The sequence below is a fragment of the Danio rerio genome, chromosome 5 (assembly GCF_049306965.1).
Source record: "Danio rerio strain Tuebingen ecotype United States chromosome 5, GRCz12tu, whole genome shotgun sequence".
NCBI lineage: Eukaryota > Metazoa > Chordata > Actinopteri > Cypriniformes > Danionidae > Danio > Danio rerio.
Window position 1 is genome coordinate 38,615,617 of NC_133180.1, and position 23,360 is coordinate 38,638,976.

At 35.8% G+C, this 23,360-nt stretch overlaps 1 protein-coding gene across 6 annotated transcripts in view; it reads left to right on the top strand.

Moving 5' to 3' along the window:
• Positions 1-23,360, top strand: part of cdc42ep2 (CDC42 effector protein (Rho GTPase binding) 2) — a 26,593-nt gene continuing 3,233 nt past the window's right edge. The window contains exons 1-3 of one of the 6 annotated variants that reach the window (XR_012405868.1): positions 1-92; positions 15,682-16,758; positions 17,010-17,041. Coding sequence is in view for 5 of the 6 variants with exons in the window: in XM_073950327.1 (XP_073806428.1) it covers positions 15,988-16,731 (744 nt within the window). In the remaining variant the exon portion in view is untranslated. 6 annotated transcript variants of the gene reach the window in all.

The window sequence follows — 23,360 nt, forward strand, 5'->3', positions numbered from 1 at the left end:
GCCAAATTGTCTTTGAGCCCCCCAACGGACTGTCAAAGATGTAAAGAACAACGCTATAGGCTACTTACTGAGATAATCTTCGTAAAGTTACTGTAAGTATTCTCAGGACTCACGTGTTTGAATTTGAATGTATTTACACTTGTGTAGAACGTGTGATGTTTTTAGAACTCTGTAGAATGTTTGTAATGTTATACACGTATTGTTTGAAGTCAGCATTCGTTATTAGAATGCGAGAGATTGTTCTAGAATTCGAGTCAGATGTTAAACGGGCATTTTTGGGCTATGTGACACTACCTTGTTTCAGGTTGAGTTACGCTGTTTGCGTGATAGTTTCAAGGAAAGCTGTGTTGCGTTCTGTTTCTTGTATGGCTGTGAGAAACGTCTCGATAACATTTTTGAAGTGGAAAGTCTGGTACGAGCCTTTTTCTTGTCAGTCAAACTCTTGGATCTGGAGATAAATGTGCTGAAATGTGATTGCAGTGCCATCCGCAAACTAATTTTTAGAGTTGAGTGAATTGCGGATCTGCGAGTTCCAGGGCAGAGCTGAAGTGAGTGGAGCTGTGCAGAATGTGGAGTCAGCATAGTGCAGCGCGCGTGACCGAGCGCACTCAGCTCCACTGGGAAAAGCTTGCAGGAGTTTGATCATTAGTGAAAACCAGTTAGGAGTTTACATACCGTATGAAGAACAGACTGGAGGAATGACCTGGGAAAACATACATGGGCTAATCTTAAAATGCTGTAGAATTTAGCATATTTTTATATTCATTGGCTGCATAAACTCACAGAGACATCTGACATTTCACTTTGGCATTTATATAAATGAATCGTTTAAAAACATGGTAACATGGAACCCCTTCTCTAAATAATTATCCAGTGAGTATACTGGCCATCAACTGCTACTGAGAGAGGAGAAGTTAAAAAGAAAAAGTAATTGCTTGGGTTATAAATTATACTTTTGTCCAAATTATGAGGATACAAATATGTAAAATGACATGGGTATAAGCCTACACATAAACTACACACATTCACTCTTATATTTGTACTCCAGATATGTAGAAAATCTGACTTTGGTGATATTTCAGATTATACGTTGTCTCGATTAATTAATCAGATTCCAAAAATTGGGTATTACATACAGTTGAAGTCAGAATTATTAGCCCCCCCTTTGATTTATTTTTTCTTTTTAAAATGTTTTCCAAATTATGTTTAACAGAGCAGGGAAATTTTCACTAATATTTAATATTTTTTTTCTGGAGAAAAATTATCTTATTTGTTTTATTTTGGCTAGAATAAAAGCAGTTTTAAATTTTTTAAATACCATTTTAGGGACAAAATAATTAGCCCCTTTAAGCTATTTTTTTTCTACAGAAATATTCATCATCATACAATAACTTGCCTAACTACCCTAACCTGCCTAGTTAACCTAATTAACCTAGTTAAGCTTTGATGTTACTTTAAAGTGTAAAGAAGTGTCTATAAAATATTATTTATCAGTTATTAGAAATTACCTATTAAAACTATTATGTTTAGAAATGTTTTGAAAAATAATCTCTTTGTTAAACAGAAATTGGGAAAAAAATAAACAGGGGGGATAATTCCGGGTGGCTAATAATTCTTATTAGGGCTTCACAATATTAAAAAATCTGCAATTGTGATGTTTTATTTTTCTGTGATAGCTATTGCGATATGAATACAGTTTCACAAGATGAATAGCTCTATTTGGCAGTATTCTGGGGTGTCTAACATTATTCAAATATAGTAATAACAAAAAATGCTTTTCTTACTTTATCATCTCATTTCTAGTCCAAATATCGAAATTGTATTAGATGAAGTAAAAATATTGTATTAATCTTCAGAAGAAAGAAATGAAGAACTCGAAATGAAGATGAAATATTCACCTATTTTACCCCTTTTTTAAGATTTAAGTTAAGTCTTTTGTGTCTCTAGAATGTGTCTGTAAAGTTTCAGCTCAAAACACCCACCAGATTATTTATTATACCTTTCAGAATATTGGATTTTTTGCTCTGAACACAATGTAGCTGTTTTTGTTGCCTGTGTCTTTAATGCTAGTTGTCCCCACCCGTCGTTCCCACATGCCTGTCAGAGTGTGCCTCAATCTCCGTCTCGCCTGCGTCAGATAACGTAACGTTTGTAAGAAATACAACAGTAAAAACTTTCCCAATAATTATTTGATGTATTTGTTGTGGAGTTATTTCAAGCCTTTACTATGAGTTACACACTGTTATTACAAAGTTCACACTCACACACACACACACACACATACACACACACACACACACACACACAGTGCGCGTGTTTAACTTTGTTTTTGGACGGCAGATGTGACAGGATACATGCTAATATCCTCTACTGTATAGATATCTGTTATGTTAATGTACAAAATAAACCTGATTTAACGTCCACAAACCGAGATTGAAGCGTCTTCTATTATAATTGTACTGACACGCAGCTGTGGTGATAAAGACAGTAAAATTGCTGTAATGCATTACCAAACATGCACTGTTTTAAAAATGTTTTAAACTTGTAAAACCTATTCTTGATCACATTTGATGATGATTAATGATCACAGCGAGCTCAACCGATCTTTTATTCCCGGTTGCTTTGCGCACGTCCTGTTTTGTTGATATGATTATATGCGTAACTATGAAGACAAGTTAATATGCAGCTGTCAATCAATTCGGTGGGCGGGGAAACCGTTACGGTGGGCCTCAAACCTTCACTCTATTATGGTTAAGCTTAGCAGTGACTCAGTTCTGTAGCTCCCTGCTAACTATAATTCAGACTCTACAATGCATATTTTGTGATGCAATTCTTGCAGTTGCACACATTGTGATATCGATGATGAAAGGATATTGTGCAGCCCTAATATATTTAACTAGAAATGTAGATCATTATACAATCTACAGCTCCTATGAAATTGTGTAACATTTCATCATCACTCATGATTTATTGGGGGTTGAATAATGAGATGTAATTACACCTGATTTTCAGTTCAAAACTGAAATTAGTGGGGGGATTATAATTTGTTTAAAATTGTTTGTCATTTAACTTCTCTATCGTAAAACAGTTGTCTTAATGTAGTGATTGATTTGGCACTTAAGTTTTTTTTTTGCGCAATCTAGTGGATTGCAGCAGAGCAGTACACTAAAGAGGGGAATTGTATGTTTACTTGTCCACTTCATTGGTGTTTACAGTCCTGATTCCATTTCAGCTTCACAAAAAGATTCCTTAGACAATATCTAACATAATGTGTTGCTGTGTGTGTTTCTATAGAAGTGTGCGTTCAGGAATCAGGTCTGTTCTATAAAATTCATATCGCATCTGGTGTGGATTTGGAGAAGAAAGAAATATGGATAATAGTTGGCCTTGTGTCCTAATCAAATCTACACACACACACACACACAGCATTATGACTCCAGATTGATCTGCTGGCAAATGTGCGATTCTGAGGTGTGGTTTGCAAGAGCAGATAAGGTCATGAGGGCAGATAAGCAGATAGACAAAGCAAAAAAAAGTGCAAAGTTAAGCACTGCACTGAATCCATGTCAGACTAGAAGGAAGTAACAAACAAAAGATGATTTAGCTTCACTCTGGTCTCCATATGTTTAGCTGAACCATCAAGCCATCCTGTAATTGGAATAGACTGAAAATAAAAACGAAGAGAGGGAAGAGATAAACCGGTTTAGACAGTTTTGAAAGCCTGTAACCATTGACTTGTAAGAAAAACAAATACTATAGAAGTCAACGGTTACAGCTTTTAAACTTTCTTCAAACTATTTTCTTTTGTGTTCAACAGAATAAAAAAAACTTATAAAGGTTGGAAAAGAGTATGAGTAAATGAGGACAGAATTTTCATTTTTGGGTGAACTATCGCTTCAAGTCATGCATTTCAACATGAAAAGCATCTCAATGTGAGAATTCAAGCGTGAACATTTCAAGGTCATCTTATCACACAATGGATCAGAGTAAGTTCATGACTGTTTGAAAGAATATACATGTGTCATGAAGGTTCTAGTCTCCAGACGCGCACAGTGGACTACAGGAATTCCCACATGTGAAACAAGTTGTGAAAAATGAAGAGATAAGGTGGATAAGGAAGTGAATGGATGTGGGTCTGGTGTCTCAAGCTTTTCTGTTCGAGCTCCACAGAATGTCTGAGCATTGTTTTTATCTGAGGTGTATATAGAAGTCATAGCATTCAGAGAACAAAACATAAATTCAAATAGATCTAAAATAATCACATACATAAAGAAAAAATAAGATAAATTACTGTAAAGGAAAGGTTTATGCAATAAAGACATTACCAAAATACTTTCCGTAATATTCCACAAATCGATCACATTTTTTTTGTTTGCTTTTAACTGCAGTCTAAGAGATTTAATGATTTTGTATATTTGAATGAAGAAATGTGATGAAGGCTGTGAGAGTTTAATTCTTTAAGAGTATATTTTAGAAGTTTTTTTTTTCCAAACAAAAAACAATACAAAAAAATGTATATCCTTTAACTTTGATATTTGGTTCAACTATTTTTGTAAAAAAACATCTTATAACTGAGTAGGACTGGACGAATCAAGGAAATTACCTGAGATACAGTTGAAGTCTGAATTACCCCCCCCCCCCCTGTCCTTCAAGAGTTTCAAAATAAGTTTTTAAATCAGCATTGAAATAGGAGATATTAGGCTTCATTTCCGGCCCTTTACACTCACACTAATTTGAAACCTTCCTAATAATATACAAAAGATTTACCATAAAAAGGAGATTCTTATCAATATGTTTTTGTTTATCTGGGTAAAATATGGAATCTCTTTTGTTTATATTAATTCTATGATCACTCAGTATTTTAAATAAACATTCAACATCAAACCAGAAATATTTAACATACACTACCGGTCATAAATTGGGCTCATTTTTTTTTTTTTTTTAATAAAAAAAATATATATATTCTGTTTATCAAGCCAGGATTTGTTAAATGTAAAAAAAAAAAAAAAAAGTAATATTTATTTATTTATTTATATTTATTTATAACTTATTGTATGTAGTTTCAGTTTCAAATGAAATGATTACTCCAGTCATTATTGTTTTTTGTACTAATAATAATATTAATTAAATATTACTATTAATAATAACAATACAATTTATTTTAGAGTGAATTCTGAAGGATCATGTGACTGAAGACTGGAGTAATGACGCTAAAAATACATCTTTAAAGTCACTGGAATAAATGATTAAATTAAATGATAAACAACTTTTGAACAGTTATTTTATAGCGCAATAACATTCCTCAGTTGTACAATGTGTACTGTATTTTTGATAAAAATAAATGCAGACCTGCTCAGCAGGAGGAGCTTATTTTAAATCATTTTTAAAAATCCTACTGACCCCAAACTTTTGACCAGTAGTGTACATACAATCAAAAAAATTGCATAACAGTTTCAATATCCACTCTGCCAAAAAAAAAAAAAAAAGATTCAGAAAGGTCAACTTTATATCTCTTGAGAAACTGGTTGGTTGGATATATTTTCGGTATAATTTTAAAGTAGATTTCACTGACTTTATAGTGACACAATATTTGTTGTTTTAAGATAGATCAAATTCCAATTGACATTCTCAAATTGGTTATTCCAAAAGTACTTATGTCTAAAAGTTGCAGGATAATAATTCAAACTTTTAAGAAATGCATAATTACATTTTCAATCTTTGATATCAATACCATCTAATAAAATCTCTTTTAACTGTTAGATTATTTGGTTCACTGAAAAATGTGCTCTTCTGCATGACGTCAGGTATACATTTCCATTGGATATCCTGTCATTGTCACTGCATGATGATCTGGAAAGCATCTGGAACACAAGATACATTGCAGAAAAAAGTTAGCTATTATCGGCGGTCTAGCTTTAAGTTTTTAAGAGACAATCACGTTAGCATCTTGGAAATTCTTGTTAAAAGCGGAAAACAGCCGTTTCAGTCTGCGGAGGATGTCATGATAAACTGTTTATGCAAGTACAGTCAGTATGTAAGATTAGAGGAGGAGACATTGTGATATCGTTTTGAGAGGTGTGGAGGGTGTGATAACTTGACATTAGCCTATTGAGTCACCGCGTGTCGTGAGTTGACATCAGTGTGTGTGTGCGGGATGCGTTACAGCCTCACTTCGATCCTGTCCTGCTGGAATCTTCAGCAAACACGGAAGAAGCGGCACAACGCGGCGGTAAGTGACAAATAATGGCCTGGATAACACAATTGTTGTAGATATCAATGGCAATCCAGATCCACTGAGTCCAGTCCTGTGCGGTCTGTGCAGCGGTGATGTGATGTGAGGTGGGCTTAAAGCGCTCTATAGCGAGGCTCTATTTCTACCGGATCAGCAGATACTCGCTCGCCCGCTCTATAGGTATGCGGTATCAAGTGTGTTAGGGTTATTTTTGTACTTCTGTCAGTTCGGCAGGTTTTCGCGCTGAAAGAAGTGAACATGACCTAGCAGAATTGGTAATGAATCATTTAGAGCAGGGCATAGATAGTTTCTGGAAAGGAGTGGAGCACACGAGCATCTCAGCGGTAAGCAAAATGTTGTATTCCTGCGTGTGGAGTTGAAATGCATGCACAATGTGAAGTAGCATAGTTGAGTGTAGGGTTTCTGCTTACGTCAGATCAGTTATGTTTTATAAGGAAAGTTAAAGTTTAAACTCGCTCGATTGTGATGTATGAACATTTTCATGGTGTCCGTCAGTGATAATGTTGTGTGGATTTGCTCTTATGGCAAAATGAGCGCAGGGTGGTGCGCGCAAACTGCAGTGACATTGAGCTGCTGCCATGTGAGATGTAGCCTGCGCACTAGACTTGTTTCAATCGCAAAAGTATCATCTACTTTTCACAAAGTTGAATAATAATTACGTTTTTCCATTATGCCCGGATGGTACTTTTTTTTGGAGGTTGTGGGAAAAATGTAAAAGCCAGCACGTTCTGTAAGAGCTTTGAACAGAGGTAATGACAAAACACAACATTGCCTCACAACACAGTTGCCTTTCACATTCAATGACTTCAGATTTCAATCCAAACTCTTTTTTTTATTCATTTGATCCAAGTTTAATTTCGAACTAGAAGGTAAGGTGAACTCTGCATGAATGTTTGAATGTATAAGGAAGTTTAGACATGCTTGAATTTTAATAAGCTGTTGGTAAAAGTAACCCAAAACTGTCCACAATGTTTGTATATTTCTTTTGAAGTAGGCAAATGTTATTTTTTTATTTTTAGAAAATGTAACTTTATTTCAATCTAAAGTGGTATAATATCCTTTACCCTTACATCATTAGGGAAAAATTCAAAAAGCAAGGCATTGATCTCATGTGCCTACATTGTAAACATTTATATGATCAATTAGTCCTGGAAGCAAACATTTTAAGTTGATTAATCTAAGTTAACCATGATCTAACTTAATTTAACAATTTATGCAAGCAGTTTTAAGTCAGTTTAACGTAATATAAGTTCAAAAGACTCATAAGGTTAACCCTTTTGATGCACTACATGGGTCTAAAGTGACCCATCTAAGTGTATTTTTTCTATATCTATTTTATAGCTTGTGCATCAAAGGGTTAATTTGTTTCAGCTCAAAAACTTAAGGCAACTGTTTTTCTTTTACAGTGTAGTAAAGTTGCACAATGGCTAGGATATTACTGAATGCTATTGTTGTTTGAGGATCCCATAGGGGTGCAGTTTTCTATAAAATTACTCATACTTTACAAAAATGTTCATGAATTAACAAAACAATTTGAGTATTCTGCTCAATTGTAAAACATGTTTATGGTGATAAACAGACAGACGGTTATATTATATGTTGTTTCTACACACAATCAATGTCACAAACTGTTTTCCTTCATTGACTTTCATTCAAACAGAACGGCTTCCGCTGCTTTCAGCGTTTTTAAGCTAGTCTTCAAGGCCCCTCAGGGGGAGGTGCTCTGCTGACCCATCTCTCACTTAGTCTGGGCACGTCAGTTACTTTCAACACAGTATCATTGCAATTTTCAACTGTTTTATGTTTTGCTGTGTTTTGTGGCTAATTTGTTTATTCAAATGATCTACTAAAACTCCACTGATGGTTATGTTTATTGAGGGTGTTAACGGTGCATGCTTGCTCTCATTTACCACTATTGGTTTAATGATTGTTTTGATCGGCTGGAACCAGTTTATAATTAAAATGTCAGGAAGATCTTTTGATTTTGTTGAGTAGGCTCCAAAGAAAGCTTCCAATAGGTAGTTTTTTATAAGTAAGGTTAAGTTTCTTACCATTGTTGTCATCATGTTGAACAATGTGCATTATTGAGATCTGGGTCGTTTTTCACCTCACAACATTTGTGTTTTGATGGTTGATCGTCATGTCTAACAGTAACTCTCTCTGTGCTAAACAAACCAAAAGTGTTGTGTTTTATTTCAGTGTCTGACAAATAAAGCAGTTTGTTGGGCTTGCCTGAACACAGCGCCTCATTTACACTTTCTAGGAACATTGTTCACTTCTTTTCCGAAACTAATAAACAAGCTCAGGCCTTGAGAGGAGCAGCACAGTTTATTTTCCGGTTTTTAAGCATGATTTTAATTGGCTTAAGTGACGGTACATATTCTCCATAATCAGAATTCCACAGAATTGTTTCACATTTACGATTAGACTGTTATAAACACAGAGATATCTGAATACCATAAGAGAAAAACCACTGGCACTTCCTGACACTCCTCTGCGAGTCTGAACAGGACTTGCCTGATTCCTTCTCTGGAAAAATTGTTATTCAGTTGTTATTTGATTAGAGCCTTCTGACATCCAAACATTTTTTTATGCAAGTCTTGCTAATGCTGACCCACTTTAGTTTCAAACAGCATTTACCCTTCAACTTTACAGTATTATGAAGGTAATGCTACTATGCGTAGTCAAAATGATTTGTGGTTACATCCAATTGACCTCATTACATTAGTTGCTTGCGTGATTTAAGTGCTTGTCGGTCTGGATTCTTTTTAGATGGAAAAAAAGATAAAAGCTAATACTTGTAATGAAACGACTTGCAGGTTGTATGCAATGTAATCTAATGAATCACTTCTTCTGTTGGTTCAGTCAGGGCTAACCTGATGTGGTAATTGGTCTCTGTTTATCTGCAGTTCAATATTATCTAGCTCAGTTTAGTGAGTCAGCTCAATGGCATGTGTAAGGTATGTTCATGTGCAAATGCTATGCACTTTCATCATTCACAATCGTCATTCAGGCAGTTTCCTTTGGTGTCGATGATTCGCACATTTGTAAAAAGACTTTGAAAAATAATACTTGAAACTAGGGCTGCACAATATATCGTTTTAGTTTCGATATCGCAATGTGCATATTCGCAATAGTCTCATTGCAAAGGTATGCAATGTCCAATCTGAATTACAGTTGACCAAAAGCCACAGAATTGTATTTATATGGAATTTATATGATTTCTGCAAAAAACATGTCTTGCTTACAATTTTTGTCTTGTTTCTAATCCAAATATCTACATGTCATAGTGAAAGCAAGTTTATTTAACTTTCCTAATTTCCTTAAAACAAGCAAATAAACTCTTAATTTTCAACTATTTCATCTGACAGTGAAAACTAAACAATTTTTTTACTTGGTCTAAGAATGTTTTTGATATTCAGACTAGACAATTGTGAGTAATAAGTTTCTGTAACTGAATACTGTTAGGTTCTCCAGAAAACTGTGAAAAAGAGCTCTTCAAACCATCTTCTGAAACTATTCATATCGGAATATTTATGGCAGAAAAATAAAATATTGCAATATCAGATTTTTACAATATCATGCAGCGCTTCTTGAAACCAAATATAAATAATAAATCGAAATACTGTCTCATAGCAAATTTACCTTTTAAACCAATAAGTGCAAAGAAAAGTATGTATTATTAAATTTTAGATGAGATAATTGTTATTGGATTTCCATGCAAAAATGAAAATTATTATCCCCTGGCATCCACCTTGGTGATTTCTAACTATTTTTAATTTATTTTATCTGAAAAAAGTACAAAATAAATAAATAAATAAATAAATAAATAAAAAGGTAATTTCTTTAAGAATATTTGGAAGCAGATAACATTGGTGACTGTCTATTCATTAAGTCAATTAACTTTTAGTCAATACTCATAATGTCTTTATGCTGCTTAGATAGTGACAGAATTTATTTGATTCAAATCCTTTAAATCACGCTATTTGCCGAATAGTACCCAACTGTATTGTAAACTGTATTATTATTGCACATTTATCTTATTTATTTTTTGCTTGCAATTTGTTTGATTCACTTCACTACAGAATGATCGCGATATGTCTAAATTAACAATTTCATTCAAAATATCGCTGTTCAAGTCACCTGCTGAAATTGTATCAATATTGCATTATATATCGAATAAAAATAAATGATTGCAGTGTCAAGAATTTCCAATGTCGTGCAGCCCTAACGTATACCCACACAGTAGATGTATACACTAGATATCCTATACAGACCTTGAGCATGCGTCAATAGCACCGCCACATTTGTACAGTGCTCCCAGGAAAAATGTCATTCAATCGCACTAGTCAAGACTAAAGCCAATGTGAAGATGCTGGACTTTAGCTTTGTATACGGGTTTAATAATGAGCAAACAAAGAAAACAAAGCACAAAGGCAGAATATTCATACAGTAGGTAAAATTTCGTTGTTTTTTGTATGTCACAAATATTTGCGCTAAACAAGTATTTATGATAATACAGTCTCTTACCGCACTAACCAGAAGAGAAAGTAGCACCAACTCACACTAAATACTAAGTTATTCTAGCTTTGTTGAATAATATAAGCAAATAATGTAAATTAAATATGACAACAAGATGCTGCGATGCTAGAAACTTGTATTATTGTCGACTAAGTTAACGAGTCATTCATAACGTAAATTCATTCAAACGAATCGCTCTCTCCATTAGAATGTGAAGTGAAAGCATGAGAGCGCGTGTGTTTCAGGACACGGATTAGATCCAATTCAACAGGGAGGGAGGATAATACATTTTCATGCACACAAACACATTCTTTATCAGCAATGCCCGTGCGGTCACTTATCCATCGATGTAGAAAAGTTATATTAGAATATTAGTAATCATAATTATAATTTTCGTAATTGAAAAAAAAATATTTGCATACTTACCACAGGAAGAAACTCCCAATCATAGATATATGTGTATAAATCTCTGGCTCCGGATGGCCAGTCCGCACCTTGGTCACACATTCATTTTAAAGGAGCGCTACCCTGTACTAAAATGGTGGCTCTATTGACACATTCCCTCTAATAGACAACAATAGCATAGGCGAGATCTAATGTAAATATCTATGATGTATACCAAAGATCATAGAATACACAACACATATCTCTCGTATAGTTTTAAATGAGGAAAAAAAGTGTAACGTTCAATATGGTGAATGAAGCCCCGCCTTCTAGTACAGGAGCCAATCATTTATTAATTGAAGTTTCTCTGGGGGAGGGGATTGGACCAGATGTGAGTTTCTGCAGATTTTTTGTCTTTCAGAAGGTTCAGAAATAAAACTAAAGAGACTGTTGTTGTCTAATTTCATTGGTGATTTCTAAATATAATCATGAGCTTGATAAGCAACTTTGGAGAATTTGATTTTTCCCCATTCAAACATACTGCCCGAGAGGCATTTCAAAGGTAGCTGGCAAGTAAAATTACTTGCCTTTGAAGGAACTTTCACTCTTTTATTACTTTTAAAATACTCTTTTATTCATTTGTCATCCCCGTTTCATTGATCTGTTCCAAAATAGTAATTAGTTACCATTTAAACACACTGCTTGTCTAATATAATGTTTAAAATCTTGGGAAATTTACAGTTTATATAGTCAAACTAGAAAGCTTTTTTTTCATTGGATGACCCACATTCAAAACTGTGCTGATGCAATCTATTAGGCAAGTGTGTTAGGCAATACACTCAACTGACAAGGATCAGTATTATTTGAGAGAAAGGATGTGCAAACATACTGTATAGTTTATAGCCTGGAACATTTCTGAGCTCCTCTAAATCTTGCTTGGTCACTGATGCAGCAGCGAGGTGGCTTTTCCCACACTTTAGATGGAAAAACTGGCCTTTGTTTCTGGTTGAAGTAAGCGTCCGTTAAACTCATTGTGATAAAAGTCAAGGTTAATGGAAATACACACACATACCAGGACATAGCTAACCGATGCAGCTCTAGAACTATGCTATGATTAAGTGCTAAAGGTATGCATTTAAGAGTCATGCTGTAGAGTTCCTGATGTATCATCACATGTACAGATCTTATGGCATGTTGAACTTTTACACACGCAAACATTCACCCAAATGTTCCCATTAATCTGCTGCTCAATGTTTATAGTGTTTGACAGGCGGGTTCACAATCAGCAGACACATGGAGACATGATACAGTCATATTTCCTATTTGTGAAAGTCAAACACGCCAAAACTAACAAACCCTGATTATTTGTTCGGATTCTTTTCCAAATTAGATTTTGTTTATTATCTCTCACTTCTTATTATATTTTTTTAACGTTTATGTTCTGTTGTGAATCTCACTTTTAACTCTGCTTAGTTTGATATTACATAAGTTTAGTTGTTGTTTTCGTTACTTTAAAGGTTGACAGTTCAGTTGTAAAGAGAGAAACAGTATACTTTACGACATGTACGATATAAAATATTGTTTGTTCTTTTATTTAATTGGACTGCTTTTAGATTTGATTATGGTGTGCATTGATCATGGCGTTATTTTGACAACCTTATGCAGTGTCACGTGAGTTTATTTCAAGTGTTGCGTTCATTTTTGTCTGAGATCTACTGTATAGTCAACATTTGAAGTGGATCAAAAATGTTATTAGCAAAATTGACAAGAATTGGTGTTGTTGTTCAATTGATTGATGACAATTTTGATGAAAGATTTTTTTCCAAATGTTGATTACTATAATATTGATAATGGGAGGGCCACCATTGTGGAGAATCACTCTGTGAGAGAAATTGAGTGGGGTTCAGGTCAGTTGGTGGTCAACCCATGTGTGAAAGTTAAGCTTTTTTCGCCAGTTTGAGGATGATGAATCTTGGCATTGTCATCCTTGGGATAAGGCCAATCCTCCCATGTGATATTTAGGATATTAAAATCAGTAAGGGTTATAAGAATAGTTGCCTATAACATGTAACAAGTCAGAAACAGTCAAATAGACAGTTTCCGGATTCTTCTTTATGGATTTAATTGATATATTCTTTGATCTTTATTGAAAGGTCTAGACTAGGGGTGCATCGATTCTAGATTTTGGTTGCAGGATTATAGTCTGAGGAATACTCATGCTTTCACGGTTATCACGATTATTATCCATTAATTTTAAAACACTACTAGTTTAGAAACATGAAAGCACTTAATATTTTAAAGTGTTATATTTTATGCTGCTCAATAACTAATGAAGACAGCACAACATAATCATAAACAAACAATAGTCCATTTCTCTTTGAACATAAAAATAAGTGAAAAAAAAGTTTTTTGGCATTAAAACATAAGTAAAATTTTAACACTGAAAATAAATAACAGAACAATGAATAAATAAGTAAATAAAAATAGTATTTGTCTTATGTATATCTAAGCATCATATTGGCTAAGTATTTCCCTTTTAAACAAGAACAAACAACAATAATGTAGTGAAAGGCTGCTGAACCTCTGTCTGAAAGGCTTTTTTGATCAATATATTATGATAATATATTATGAACTTGTTTGGTATTTTCATTTTGTATTTTTGTTTTTCTTTGAGAGCAACGCAGTGGCTCAGTAGGTTGTGCTGTCGCCTTACAGCAAGAAGGTCGCTGGTTCGAGCCTCGGCTGGCTCAGTTGGTATTTCTGTGTAGAGTTTGCATGTTCTCCCTGCGTTTGCGTGGGTTTCCTCCGGGCGCTCCGGTTTTCCCCACAGTCCAAAGTAGGGTTGTCACAATATACCGGTATGACGGTCTACCACGATTTGAACGTGCACGATTATCATACCATGAACAATTGCATATCAACGGTTTTAACCCTTAAAGACCGAGACAGCCGCCCACGGCTAAAAATAAGTATAGCTCTTAAATGTTTAATAACTTTTGATCCGCTGATCCGATTCATACAATTCAAAGATTTGCATAAAGAAGAGAATCTCAGCTTTCCAGTGCTGTATCACGTAACATTCGCGGACTTTCAGAGGCTCCGGAATCAGTGCGGTTACGTCATCAAAATTTGACAACGCTGATTTGACTAAGAAATGCTCGTCACTGTGTCTCCAGACAAACCAGACATGATACATCGATGCATTGTCCCTCCTCCATGCCCAGATTGGTTCAAACTCGCTATATCACAACCAATAAGCATAGGTTTCGCTTTTGTTTGTGGACCAACATGAGCGTTTTGAACAACACGGAATGAGAGATAGGCATACATTTATGCGCGGCTAAATAAAACGCAAAAAAAAAGTTTTGCATGAAATAATTCTCATACTAAGTACTTTTGCATGCACAGCAGCACAGAAACATGACAAAACAGTGACACAGCAAAGACGAACTGCTGCTCTTGCTGTTTTCAAAAGACGCAAATGAAGATGCAGCTGTTTGTCTGCATTGCAGACAACCAAATCCGAATCCATATCCACAGACAACCATATCCATGCTGGCACATAAAACCTAAGGATGTTCCATATTGAATCTAGTTTCGTTATGTAACTATTTATAGTATAGTAAATATTTATATCTATTTTTTTACTGAGGATTTGCACCATGTTTATTTGGACTTTATTTGGACTTTGACACATTATTTATTATTTTCTTATTTTTTTATTTGTTCATTGTAAGTGGTGTTGTTTATAGTAACTGAAAATATATTATTTGGAAAAAGTCAAATTTGCTTCACTGTTCTATTATTTTGTAACATTTGTAACATACCGTGTACCGCGAAACCGTCAAACCGTGGTATTGTTTTAGACGATTATCATACCGTAAAAAATTCATACCGTTACAACCCTAGTCCAAAGACATGCGGTACAGGTGAATTGGGTAGGATAAATTGTCCGCTGTGGATGAGTGTGTATGGATGTTTTCCAGAGATGGGTTGCGGCTGGAAGGGCATCCGCTGCATAAAACATATGCTGGATAAGTTGGCGGTTCATTCCGCTGCGGCGACCCCAGATTAATAAAGGGACTAAGCCGAAAAGAAAGTGAATGAATGAATGTTTCTCTTTGGAGTAGCACTGTGTATATGAAGCTGAATGGTCAGTTCTTGTCACAGGATTCACGGCCCATCCTTTCGCACCTGGAAAGCGTGTGCACGCCATGAGCACGTCACTACCAATATGCGAACTTGCACACACAAAAAACACAGAATGTGAACGGCCGTTAGTTAATAGCCTCAGTCATAGTTAATCCAGTGTGTTCGCGCATATTAGCCTCGTGTACAAACTCGGAACGTTAAACTAGCGCACAGTTGGTGTAACTTAATCATTGCATCCCTAGTCTAGACGCTACAGGGAAAAAAATTATAAATATACAAAATAATCAATAATCAGTGCTACTTAATAAAAATTGGTGTTGAGTTAGTAATATGTACCACTGTGCTAAATGCCCTCTTTCTTTTTCTTCCAGACTTTAGACACACTGGATTAAACGATCTATAAGGATGTTGGGATCATTGCCCTGATTGGAATACTGTCCTTCTGGTCTTCAGATGGAAATTCTGGGCTTTGTATATGAAGAGATACTTTAAACCAATGACATTCTTTCCCTGCAAAGAAGGCATCCTGACTCTGTCCAATTGGATTGGTTTTGATTGCTTAGCAAGTTTTCTTTTTTGTTTCTTCTTCACGTGTTGATTCTTTTCACCTTCCCTCTTTATTTACACTGCTGGAAGGTCTGTCTCTCTGCTGTGCGGGAGGACACGGTGGGTCCAACATGTCTACCAAGGCTCCCATATACTTAAAACGACGAAGCCGCAAAGGAAAGAAGGAAAAGTTGCGTGATGTTCTTTCATCTGACATGATCAGTCCTCCACTTGGAGACTTCAGACACACTATCCACATCGGCAGTGGTGGAGGCGATGATGATCTTTTCGGTGACCTGTCTTTCCTTCAAGGTAAATTTCACCTGCTACCTGGACAACAAGGTCACCATGGGTCATTCCAACTAAGTCGTACGGCAAGTGTATGCAGTCACCCAGCAGTCAGTGAGGGATCACCTCTGCTGAAGAATGCCCTGTCACTCCCTATTATTGGAGGGGTGCAGGCGCTCACCCTTCCATCAGCAGCGACGTTGAACACAGAGGTCCCAACAACCTTGACAAAAACCCAATCGCCCTCAACATCGCCATCTCTCGCTCCACCTCCCAAACCTCCCAGACTGCACCTGGAAGAGAGAAGCATCACACGACATGCATCCCTTCCTGCATCTCCAAACCACTCTTCACTGCATTCAAACACACACAGGCCAAGGCCTGATACTAAGAAAGATGAGAAGTGTGTAAAGGATGCAGACGAGGAGGAAACGCCATATCTGTCCAATGCTGGATCTATGCTTTCCCTCCATTTGGACTTGGGGCCATCGATTCTAGAGGATGTGTTGCAGATCATGGACAAGCAGAGAACGGGAACGTTCAATGGGGGACTTGCACCCAGCGGACGACAAGGAATATATACCTGATATTGAACACGAAGAAGTGAGTCAAAGGTGCATATAAGTGGGAATTATTCTTGATGTTCTGTAACAAGATATTTACCAGCTGTTTTACCAGCTTTTCCTGCGGATTTGGATTTTTTTTTTTTACCATTATACATGTAATCTTTGCAAAATACTCTTGTAAGGTCCAGGATTTGTACTGTTAATCCATTGTTTTATTGAACTTCTTCGTACTCGAATATATTGTTTTAATTCATCTCTGTTAGACTGTATCATGATTTTTTTTAAATGGTACCTTTTAGGTGTTTTTAAGCTTCCTGAGACCCTCATTCAGGTAATCTTGGACTGGTTATGTTGGCATGAATCAGAGTGCAATTACCATGGCCACATTTGCCCCAACAAATTAATCTAAGGGAGAGAAAATAGCAGTTTTTCAAAACCGTGAGCCTGATGCGAAAGCATTCTCAAAGATAAACAAACCTTGAAGTAGTACCTTTTATAGGAAGAATTTTGTAACTTATTCACCCAAACATTTTCCTAGTATACCAACCAAATTCCTGGAGACACACCTATACTAAACATTTTCAAATATCTTCCAAATCAAACACACTCATTAGAGTAGATTCTAAGACTATAATTCAATGGGTCAGAATAGGGAGACATCCAAAATGTGTACTGTTGGTGTACCTCTAGGAACAGCATTGAGAAATACTGACTTAAGTTTTTAAGTGCACTTTTTAGGAGTAGAGTACAAAGTAGTTTTTAAGGGTGCTACACCAGTTCTGTAAAACACGCTTCAGATGTCTTGTCCATGAACTGTTGGCTGACATTCGAAAGGCACACTAAATTGTTTTATAGTCATTATCGAATTGGTGGAATTCTACAGGATATCAGGATTGTCATGTTTTTAATGAGGTTCTGTTCAGTACAGTAGAGTCTGTTTCCACTTTCAAAAGTGGTATACCTTACCACTTTTGGCACCCATTTCAATGGTTACCTAGCATAACAGTACTCTGCCAAAAGCATGGAGCTACACACTCTACTGATCGGTATCTTGGTTTATGGAAAATTTTGAACAATACGGAACAACACCACTAGAATCTCATTTTGAAATACACAGCAGAGACAATGCAATGTTGGTCTTGGGAGAAACCATGGTCGACCTAAGTTCAAACAAAGTTTGTCTGCTTGAAGACAAACAGCCATGTGCCAAAAAGCAAGAAAGTGATTTGGTGTATGTCCTCTATTGTTGTTTTTGAGACTGCATGGAAAAGTTGTATGGATTTGCCACACATGTATATGTGAAATAATGAACTTTAGTGAGCCCAAGATGCAAATGTAAATATCTTGAGCAAACTTTATTCAAGTGATAATGACATTCATTGTAAATTTCTGCTGTACGTCAAGCCTAGCAAGTAAGAGTACTTTTGGCAGTGCAAACAAAAGCCTGATTAGCCCAATCACACAATTCCTTCATGCTGTCCCAACTTAATTGATTTTACAAATTGAAGTGGATTGAAGATAAAACTTTTAAGTTGCGCCCAAAACAATCTCAAGAATTGTGTTGTTTCAGCTCCTTTTAAATAAGTAGATTGAACAAACTATATTATTTTGAATTTACCAAACTTAATGCGCAGTTCAGAATCTTCCTAGAAGTAGTGGGTCATCAGGGTATCTCTTGCCTACTGTTTTTTTAATACTATGAATGCAGAGCACTACTTGCTTTACATCAAAACACGTTTATTGTAGTTACACTGACTTCACTTGTGAACAAAACAAACTGTGATTGCTTTTTCATGTCAGTCAGAGGCAGTGAGAGGCCAGTGAAAGTGATCAGTCTGAGTATCTGACAATGTGAGACTGTTGTATCCTAAAGGTACCATTTTTTTATGTTATTGTTTCCCCCATACGTGTATTTGGACTACAAGAAAGACACATTCTGGCTTTATTTCAACTCTTAGATATAATTGTAAAAATTTGACAGCAATCAAGAAAGCCTGTCAAAAACGACTTTCATTGTGCATTTGCATAATTACAGCACAACAGGCCTCCTGGATTCACTACAGAAAAAGGAAAATCTGACATTTTTCTCTTTCAAAGCAGCAATGACATCATCTCCCCCTCTGTGTTTTGCAATTTGTGTAATCGGGTAAAAATGTGGAGCTCCTCCCTAATGATCTGGACACACACACATACACGTGCCAGAAGGCCTCTGCATGCGTCTACACCCTGCCATGACAACTTTCTGGTTTTGTTTGGAGTAGTTTTTATTGTTCAGAAACAGAATGCAAGGAGTTTTTTTTTTTTAATCATGTGTCAGAAATGTGAAATGGTTTCCTTTCATGCACACTTTTTTTTCTTGGTGTTTGGTTGTTGTTGAAGTGCATGCACTCCCTCAGGCTTTGACAGATGATCACTTTCCAGGCAGCGGTAGTTTTTCTTTTCTCTGACTTTAGCCGTGGGGCCTAAAAAGGGCTTGTGTTACCTTGGTATCCCCCATGTAACCCAGCACATGTGGGGTTCATACACTCCATGCTTTCAGCTCACAGATATGGATTTCAGTATTGTGTTTCATGTCAGGTTATAAATTGAAATAAGTAACTTACCACAAAGTGCATCAAACTGTCAGCAAGAGGATGTCTTTAAAAAAAAGCAAATATTAACAGAAATGTGTCGCAATCAGCTGTATATGATGCTACCTTTGCACAAACAGCAATAAGGAACCTACTGGATTCATCAACTTAATAGTTCTCATACTTTTATATATTCTTATTTAACACACTAGTCTACAAAATCAATTCTGATTCAGAAAGTATTTTGATCTAGTATTCTTGATTTCTTATTTATTTTTGGTTCTAGTGAATTGTATCCTTAACTTGAGAATTAAATTTCCAAAGCTGAATCTATTTACATAATCATAGGTCTGTGCACTTAACTCCATTCTTGATTGAAATCTCATCTAATGACAGATTTTATGTAGAAACACTTTGAATATGTGGCCTTTCCATTTGGCCAGTACTTATTTTTGCAATCATAATGACAAAATGCATTATATTAGATATTATCAACCTGAACAGGGCCCTGAATGCTAGACATACAGTGTAATGAATGCATTGTAGTACTAAAACAACTATTTTTTTTTTTATTCTAAAACTAGTCCTTACATTAACCAGAAATGTGTTTCCTAAACTGTTCCTATTGTCACTTTACTGCTCAAATCATTTACTACAGTGGTCCCCAACAGCCGGGGCGCACAAGAAATCATTAATTATATTTGTTTTATTTAATATCCGAGTCAGAATGATCTATTATTTTGATTAAAAATGACCATATTTTCTCGAGTACATCTCGGTCACCTGACCACCAAAACTTAACCCACTAGCTAGCAAAATGAGTTAGAAACAGACGTCTTTACGAAGGGGAAAAGGCACATTTAGGACCCACGAACTGCCAGGGTATAGATCCACAAGCTATTTTTTAACTAATCAGGTGAATCCAGCTTGTCTGTGCAAGAAAAAGATCAACTGCTGGAGATTGCAAACGATGGCGGCTGTTCATGTCACGGCTTTTCCAAATGCAAGTTCGTTATTTCCAATGGAGATGCATATTGAGAGCGATGCGCACAAAGCCCCCAGTTAAAAAGACCTCAAGTTTTCAGATTGTTATGAGCACACCACGAGTCACGTGACAAGAACTGACCGATCACCTTTGAATAGAAATACAATTTTCAGTAGGCTAACGTTCGATTCGGTAGCTATACATCCGATGTATCTGTTACCTACTACATGCTGTCAATATCCTTTCTTCCAAGTGCGAAATTAAAAAAAAATCTGTTGTCAGGCCTTCACACAAAAAGAATGTTTCACTCTATTTATTCTCTGCTAAAACCAGCTAACGTTAACTCGGATTCCCCACAAATGGCGGCTAGATGCATAATGCAACTCGGCGTTCACGAGGGTGACGTCAAAGACCAATTGAAGGACCCATGAACTGCCAAGGAATGGATCCGCAACCTATTTTTGTCAACAAATCTGGTGAATCCAGCATGTCTGTGAAAGAAGATGATCAACTGGCCGTAGATCGCCATTCATATATTGCGTCTTTCGTGCGCACGTTTTTAATTTCCAATGGAGGCTCACATATTGGGAGTGCATGGCACCCAGTAAAAACACCTTAAGAATTTGGAATACTGCAAGTCACTTGACAAGGACTAATCAATCAGCTTTGAATGGAATATACAAATTTCGGTAGAATAATCCGATTTGGTAGACAAACATCATCTGCATCTGTTGTCTCCTACATGCTGTCATATCCTTTCCTCCAAGTGGGAAATTTAAAAATTTCTGTCGTAATAGTTTTTTTTTTAACTTTTCAATCATGTTATTTACCATTACAGCCCTTCCCATGACAAGAACACTACACTCTATTTAAGTGTGAAAGATGCTAAAATCTTATAAAAGCTAATGCTAACTCGGATACCCCACAAATGGCGACTAGACCCATAATGCAACGTGACGTCACCTGAGAAAGCGATTGAAGGACCCACAAACTGCCAAGGAATCGATCCGCAACCTATTTATCAACAAATCAGGTAAATCCAGCATGTCTGCATGAAGATGATCACCTGCTGGAGATCGCAAATGAGCGTAGATCGCTGTTTACATATTGCATCTTTTCCCACGCTCAATTTGGTCATTTCAAATGGAGGCACGTATATTGGGAGCGATGCAGACGTGGCACCCAGTTAAAAACATCTCAAGTATCTGGAATAACACGAGTCACTTGACAAGAACTGATTGATCACCTTTACACTTTGTATGGATTATACACATTTCGGCAGACTAAATATCTCAGAGAAACATTGCGCTGTTTAATTTGCTCCATAAAACATTTGTATCAGAGTTGCAGCAATGTTTTGTCAGCTTGTTATCCTCCGAGAAAGTTGTTGATGATAGCCTAGCAATCTATGCACACCCAAGACCCCTGTCTCCACTCGGGTCCTGGTAGAATTGTCAAGCAATGGTTGGTCTGTGGTGATAAAAATGTTGGGGACCACTGATGTAGAATATGAAAATATCTTTACATTTTGTCATTTTTCGTAGTTACATTAGTACAGTTTGTATTAGCTTAGCACGACATGTATAACTCTTCTTATAAGCTATGTTAAAAAGGGTGATCAGGGTTACTTTATAATTTTGCATCACTGAAGCACAATAACTACAAATAAATAAATATCTTTTCAGCCATTCAATAAATAGATAGATAAATTGACGTAAATACAGATAGCTGGATTTAATGCCAACAACCAACCACATGCCTTAATAAGCATCTCTACTTAACATAAATACTGTGATCATTCACATTGACTATTAATGCTTTTTTCAGTTTGCGACAAATATAGCCGTGGATTATTACTTGGGTTTTTGTTGATTAATCTCAAAATGTGATGTTCCCACATTGATGACCATGCTAATTTCATGAACACATCCATTCCTGATGGACTTTTTTTCTTCTCGAAACTGCAGCATGTGTTCAGGCTGAAAGGGAAGCAGCAGCATCTGGAATATTTTAGCGTTGCTGCTTTATCAATGAAAGTGAATCATTAATCACTTCGTCTACACATATGAAGCCTGCATGCTTCATGCGCCTCTGTTTCACAACTGCACATGAGGACGTTTTTATTGGGATTTATCAGATTGTATACTGGATGTTAACTGAATGTTTGCTGCTGCTGTACATATTACAATAGACTTATACAATAGGACAGAAACAAAATGGTAAATAAATGCCCATTTACAAAAGTTTGGCTGTTTTTTAAATGATTTATTGTGCCATATTTCTGTGAAGCTATGCATACGTGTAACATTCACACTGAGGTATATTAGGTGTTAGCCCGCTGCTCCCAAAGACAGGCATTCTTATATTATTCATTCATTCATTCATTTTCTTTTCGGCTTAGTCCCTATGATAATCTGGGGTCGCCACAGCAGAATGAACCGCCAACTCATCCAGCATATGTTTTATGCAGCGGATGCCCTTCCAGCCGCAACCAATCACTGGGAAATATATTATATTATATTATATATATATATACACACACACACACACACACACACACACACACACACACATATATATATATATATATATATATATATATATATATATATATATATATATATGTGTGTGTGTGTGTGTGAGTGTATATATATATATATGTGTGTGTGTGTGTGTGTGTGTATGTATATATATATATATATATATATATATATATATATATATATATATATATATATATATATATATATATATATGTGTGTGTGTGTGTGTGTATATAAAACTATTGAGTATGATATATAAAATGTTCTTAGGTTCCAGAGAATTCCTTCATGTTCCTTCAGTAAAAATCAATTAAGTTAACTTAATCCTTTGACTGAACCTTTGATTGAACATAAACCAATTACGTTGTCCCCCAAAAATGAAAAGAATTGTGTTTTGACTCATTTTAAATAAGTAGTTTAAACAAGCAATTTTGCTGTAGTTACACTTCTACAGTATTTCTTTCATTCATTTACCTTCGGTTTAGTTTAACGCAATCTCATGGCAATTCGTAACTTTTTAAAAATCTAAAAATAAAAAAAAAATCTTTTTAA